The sequence below is a fragment of the Equus quagga genome, chromosome 2 (assembly GCF_021613505.1).
Source record: "Equus quagga isolate Etosha38 chromosome 2, UCLA_HA_Equagga_1.0, whole genome shotgun sequence".
In the NCBI taxonomy this organism is placed as follows: domain Eukaryota; kingdom Metazoa; phylum Chordata; class Mammalia; order Perissodactyla; family Equidae; genus Equus; species Equus quagga.
In genome coordinates, this window is record NC_060268.1 from 70224301 (window position 1) to 70231054 (window position 6754).

Genomic DNA, 6754 nt, shown 5'->3' on the forward strand with positions numbered 1-6754 from the left:
ATAATCCTTACGTTGCATCTCCTAATTGAGTCAGATATTTCTCAGAGAGTTTTTTCATTTCTTTTTAGTCTTAGTTCTCTCTCCTCCTCTATCTGCAGCATTTCTACATTCCTATCTTCCAAATTGCTAATTCTGTCTTCCATATTATCAACCCTACTGTTCAGAGAGTACAGATTTTTCTTAATTTCCTCCATTGTGTTCTTCATCTCCAACATTTCTGATTGGTTCTTCTTTATAGTATCAAGCTGTTTTGTGACATAGCTGCTGAACTCATTGTCTATCTGCATTCTCTTTTATCTCATTGAATTTTTTAATGATGGCTATTTTGAATTCATTGTCATTTAGGTTATAGATTTCAGTGTCTTTGGGATTGTTTTCTGGGTACTTGTCATTTTCCTTCTGTTCTGGAGATTTAATATATTTTTTCATACTGCTTGATGGCATGGATTTGTGCCTCTGCATATAGACAGAGTTTAGTTACTGCTTCCACTTGCTTCTACTGGTGTGTGGGGGGGGGGGGTGAGGCAGAGCAGCAGCTGTGTAATCTGCACCAACCAGGATCCCTGTCAGCTGTTGCTGACCAGACCTGGGCCCCTCCTCGTGATCACAGTGGCCCTGTGGAGTCTCTCGTCGGCTGGGGGGACAATCGCAAGGGGGCCTTTGGGTTGCTGGTACCTGCTGTCACAGACTGCCTAGACATGCTCCCTCCTTAGGGTCTGCAGCAGTGTTATGGGCTTTCACAGCGGCCAGGAGCAGGTTCACCTAGACTCGCAGCTCTGCCACTGTCAGGGCCCGCAAGATCTCACTTGTCCACTATGGTCTGCAGCAGAGCTATGGGTATCTACTGCAGTCTGTGGTTAGCTCACCCAGCTGTGCTACTCCTGCCCCAGGGCCTTCCAGGCATGTGATTGCTGGGAAGGGTCTCTCCGCTAATGCCAGGTAGAGGCTTTCCCTGCAGCTGCTGTGGGACCGTGGATTTTCCCACTGGGGTATGGAGCAATCGCAGGGGGCTTAGGTAGGGCTGTAGTCACTTGTTTCAACCATCGTGCCACTGATGCACATGGACGCCCGCCCTTGGTGCCATGGCGATTCTATGAGTGTGTCAGCCAGTAGAAAGTCACTTGCAGGTACTAGGCTGTCCAGGGGTTGGAGAATTTTCACTTATCTCCACCTCCTCCCAGGGGGAAGTCCGTCCACCTTCTGATGTATAGCAGCGCGGGTCTCTCAAGCGTCCTGAGATGCCGTGTGGATATCCTTAGTTGACCGATGAATGTTCAATTAGTTGTAGTTCAAAAGGGGAGAGACAAAGAAAACTTCTCACTCCGCCATGTTGCTGACATCACTCCTCAGTATTTTTTTGATGCTATTGTAAATAGTGTCATTTAAATTTTTTTTCTATTTGTTTGTTGCTAGCATATAGAAATGGGATTGATTTTGCATATTGGCCTTGTGTCAAATGACCTTGATGAGTTCACATATGAATTCTAGTACTTTGTATATTCTTTCCAATTTTCAATGGACACAATCAGATCATCTTCAAATAATGTTTTATTTCTTCCTTTCCATTTCATATGATTTTTTTTTCTTGCTTTATTGCACTGGTTAGGACCTCCAGAATAATGGTGAATAGAAGTGGTGATTGTGGTCATTCTTATTTTGCTTCTGATCTCAGGGGAAAGCTCTCGATATTTTAAGTATGTTTTGTATGGATTTTTTGTAGATATTCTTTATGAGATTAAGGAAGTTCCTTCCTATACCTATTTTGCTAAGGGTTTTTATCATTCATTTATAGTAATAGATGCTGGTAAGAACGGGGGGGGTGATAAAAGAGCAAGAATGAGGTAGCAATGATGAGTGTATGCGTGAGAGGCTGCATCCTGCCTTGCCACGTTTCCGGGGTCTATCTTTTCCTCTCTGCCCCACTCCTGCTGCCCTAAATGAACTCTGATCATCTGAATTTTTGTCATGCTTTCCTCTCTGGCCAGCTCGCCCCTTGAATAACCACTCTTTACCCTGGTCACCAGAGTGTCCTAAAACTTTGATTCCCAGCCATTCAGTGATTCCCACCTGTCCAGGCCAGCTCCTCAGCTGGCATTGGAGGCCTCTGTCCTTGGCCCTGCTCCCTTTCCAGCCTTTCCCTCCCTGTATAACCTGAAGCTCCCTAAAGGCCTGTGTACTTCTGCATATGTGCACCCTCTGCCTGTCAAACCCAATTCATGCTTAACATCCACTGCCCCACTGCACTGTGAGCTCCTTGCAGTTAGGGACTGTTTTATTCTATTCTGTGCCTGATGTCAACACAGGACCTATGCACAGAATGTGACCAACTTATCTTTGTTGAATTAGACGTAACTGGGGAGATAGGAGTACAATCTAGCTAAAATCAGTCAAGGTGTATTTATTAAATACCTATTTATTACCATCTAGCCTGAAAGTAAGACATCATTCAGAGAACAGAAGACCAGTGCATTGAGTGCCCAGTACCTGGCCTTGCACACTGAGACAAAAAAATATTTGAATAGAAGAATGAACCAGTGGATGAGTGGATGGATGCTATGAGAAAAGGTCAGAGAAAGGAGAGTTAGTGTGTACTGGAAGAGTTGGAGGAGGCTTCTTGAAGGAGGCCACTGAGTGGGTCCTTGAAGAACAGGCAGTCTGTTGGGCAGATGGAGAAAAGGGGAGAGTATTCATTGGGAAAGGTATAAGCCGGGTGAGAGGTACCAGAGTAGGGTGGGTCAGAGCAGGGGCTCTGGAAATGCACTGCACTTAAATCTTAGCTCTGCCATGTGAACTTGCACAAGTTACTTAACCTCTCTGTGTCTCAGTTTCCTCATTTGTAAAATGAGAATACTGCCTGCTTCTTTATAGGCCTATTGTGAGGATTAAATGAATTACTGTACAGAGAGCATTTAGCACAGTGCCTGGCACATGCAGAGTGCCTTATAAGTGATGGGTGACAGTTATTAAGCAAAGGCAGGGAGGGGAATGACATGGTTATTCAGGGGTGAGGGGGAGGTCCATTGAGGAACTGGGTCTAGCAGAAGGGGGTGGTACATGAGATGTCTGAGCAGGCAAAGTCTCCAGTAATGAGGAGAGGAGAGTTCAGTGACGAGCAGAAGAGTGGGAGCCATGGGAGAGAATTTGTCCTCTGGGAACTGCCATCACCCCCCGCAGGTGTGAGGTCCTTCTGAGAGCCTGCTTGTCAGGGGGCATCTCTGAACCTCCCCAAGTCTCCAATAGTACTGCCTACTGCTCTGGCCTCCCCAGCTGTGGCCAAGACTTGAGTCTTGGTTCAGCCGGGGCACCTGGACTAAAGCCTGTGCTGGGGGCCTGGCCTTGCCTCCCCAGAGTTAATCATCACAGCCGGCGGGGAGAATGTTCCCCCCGTGCCCATTGAGGAAGCCGTGAAGACAGAGCTGCCCATCATCAGCAACGCCATGCTGATTGGGGACCAGAGGAAGTTCCTGTCCATGCTGCTCACCTTGAAGGTGTGTCTGGGGGTTCTGGCTCTGGAGAAGCAGCCAACGGGTGGTCTGGGGGTCTGATCCAGACAGAAGCTATGTTGAGCCCAGGACACATCTGGATCTCATGACTTCATTCTGGTATAACTAGCCAGTACTGCCTGCACTAAGGGGTAGCCGTAGCATGTGGAAGTTCCTTCTGTCCCCAGAGGTACAATTAATAATATGCTGCTGTGATGATCCTTAATGTGTACTACAACATGTTTACAAAGTGCTGCTGCCCTCATTCTCCTCAGCAGATACTCAGTCTCCCAGGATGGTAGACAGGGCAGGAGTTATGGTCCCTGTTTTAAGTTATGACTTCATTGGCTGACATCTTCTAGATTTCTGACCACTGCTCCTTCCACCACCCCATAGGGCTCAACACAGTCAGGGTAGCATCCTACTCATTCTAGAGCCAACTCTTTGAAACAGAGCTCACAGTGATCCATATCCTAGATGTTAGCAGTAAGACCTCCTCCAAGACCAGGACTTATGTCTCATGGAGTGAGGCTTGGTCCTGATCTGGTCTCTGGCTTTTCAGTGCACTCTGGACCCAGACACCTCTGACCCAACTGATAATCTCACCGAATGGGCTGTGGAGTTCTGCCAGAGAGTAGGCAGCAAAGCTACCACAGTATCTGAGATCGTGCAGAAGAAGGATGAGGCTGTCTATCAGGCCATTGAAGAGGGGATACAGAGGGTCAACATGAATGCAGCTGCCCAACCCTACCACATCCAGAAGTGGGCCATTCTCGAGAGGGACTTCTCCATTTCGGGTGGAGAGTTGGGTAGGTTTTTTTCTTTTCACTATTCCAGGGGGTGTGGGAGGGCAGAGGCCATGACAGAACCAGGGAGGTGGCTATTAGGAAGCAGCCATAACAAGCAGAAGGTCACTGTCAGCACTTTAGATGACACCCACCTCCTTCCCACGGGAAGACATTGAATACTCAGTGCATGGGCTTGTGGTTGTGTAGAGCCTATTAAACGTATAAGATACGTGCCGGAACTTATTAATTTGAAGACACAACATTTAATTTTGCTTTCACTATGGGATCATTTTCCCTTGAAATCACCTAATGGGACCACCAGGCAGACATCATGGCCCTATTAGTGTTTGGGCTGGAGTCACCTGGCTCTAGAGGTGAGACCACCATAATCTTCTGTAAAGTCAGCTCATGCGACAGGTAAAGGGATGAAGCCCTTCTAGACTATGGTCCACAGAACCAGAAAAGGCCTCTGGTATGGCCTCAGCTAGATGGATGAAGTTGCTCCTGGCTGTAGCATCTTAGGGTGTGCACAGCACAGGAGGAGGCGGAAATGGCTTCTTCAGTGAGATTCCCTGCAACCCATCAAGGCTGAACCCAGATGCAACTATCTATAGTAATGCTGAGCTGCAATCAGAGACCTTGAGTTTACCTGGTTGTCTGGTGCTAACAAGTTGAATGCAAGGTCAACCAGATAGAAGATGTCTCCTCCAAGCAGTTTATATAAATGATTGATTTTGAAGTCTCCAGTTACCAGCCAACTGTGAGTTAACACAAAAAGGACTTTAAACTACCCAGGACCTCAACTCAGAGCTCTTTCAATCTTTAGAGGGGGGAACCTTCAGAAGTGGGGAAAACCTCTAGAAAAGACGTAGCAGAGGCCCTCACTAAGCCAGGGCTTTCCCCTGCCCCATCACAAGCCATCAAAGCATAATATCCAACGTTGGATGAACTTCCACTGAAACGCGGGGATGATCTGTATATTAGTTACCTATTGCTCTGTAACAAATTATTCCAAAGTTTAATGTCTTAAAAAAATAAACATTTATTACCTTAAAGTTTCTGTGGGTCAGGAATCCAGGACAGCTTGGCTGGGTGGTTCTGGATCAGGTGTCTCACATGGTGACAGTCTAAACGTTGGCTGGGTGGCAGTCCCCTGGAGCTCAGAGGGCCCACTGCCTTGCTCACTCAGATGGTTGTTGGCAGGCCTCAGTTCCCTGTTGGCTGTTGGCCAGAGACCTTAGTTCTTTACCAGTGGATCTCTCCACAGGCTGCCTTTGTGTCCTCGCAACATATTAGCTGGCTTGCCCCAGAAAGAATAATTCGAGAGACCAAGACAGAAATTATAGTCTTTTGCTTGCCTGAATCATTTATTCATTCAAGGGACAGAACAGAAGATGCACTGAGGATCAGAAATGGGTGCAGGTCAAGGGTAAGGTGGATGTGGCTTTTACACCACTTTACTATGTATCTGAGAAAAAGTGCAATCTTTCATAACCACTCTCATAAGTGACATACCATCACGTCCTCTGTATTCTGCTGACCACTTAGACCAGCCCTGGTACAAGGTGGGAGGAGACTATAGCAAGAGGTGACTGCCAGGAGCAGGCATCACTGAGGGCCATCTTGGAGGCTGGCTACTCATCTGTCTCCAGAGTTAGAGGATCCTCTGGGCCTGGATCTTTACCACTCACCTTCTCAGAGCCTAGACCTCACTCATTTCTTCCAATTTCTCTTGTAGGTCCCACAATGAAACTGAAACGGCTCATAGTTCTGGAGAAGTACAAAGATATCATTGATTCCTTTTACCAAGAGCAAAAGTAACAGGGGCCGTGCTTCCGCAGTTTCTACTGAAGATGGCAGGCCTTCCCAAGTGTTTTCCTGAGCTCCAGGTCCTCTTCAGTCTGGGTACACGGACTTCTGGCAAGTCTGTTAGGTCTCCAGGTCAGGATACAGCAGTGATATCTACATTTTCCAGGTCTTCTGCCAACAATAGCTGACAATTCTGAGAAGCTTCAAGTGTGGGTAGTTTAATTCTGTTTAAGTATTGCTTTTTGTTGAAGTGACAAGTGAGATCAGCTTTCCTTCCAGAACTAAGGGCTGACAGTTTTTGGCCTTAGCTTCAGGTAGATTTACCAGACTGCCAGCTCACGTAACAGGCTAGCCAGTGGCAGGCTGTGTTGGAGGAGGGAGGATGGGGGAGATGGCTCATCTTACTAGTGTGTGCTACGGGGAAAGCCAATAATTATAACTTACCTAACGGCCTTTGCATCTCAGTGGACACTGCCAACCCTACCGTCCCATTACCAGGGACTTCCTCACTACACACATGCCAACTGATCTGATGCTTAATAAAACTGCTGCTGCCTACTTGATTGTATTTAATGTGTAATTTGAATATTAAACTTTTTAACAGAACTGCCAACAAGTACCTGATTTTTTTGTCAATTGAGCAGGTGGGATCAGTCCAGAGAGTAGTGGGTATTT

The 6754-nt window shown here is 46.9% G+C and overlaps 1 protein-coding gene across 2 annotated transcripts in view; it reads left to right on the forward strand.

The window, feature by feature from the left end:
- The window catches only part of ACSBG1 (acyl-CoA synthetase bubblegum family member 1), a 46800-nt gene extending 40115 nt beyond the window's left edge, over positions 1 to 6685 (forward strand). For both annotated transcript variants that reach the window (XM_046653873.1, XM_046653874.1), the window contains 3 exons: positions 3349 to 3488; positions 4045 to 4291; positions 6009 to 6685. In XM_046653873.1, the coding sequence (XP_046509829.1) occupies positions 3349 to 3488; positions 4045 to 4291; positions 6009 to 6091 (470 nt within the window). In that variant the 3' untranslated portion in view covers positions 6092 to 6685. The remainder of the gene's footprint in view (positions 1 to 3348; positions 3489 to 4044; positions 4292 to 6008) is intronic.
- Positions 6686 to 6754: the final 69 nt, after the last annotated feature.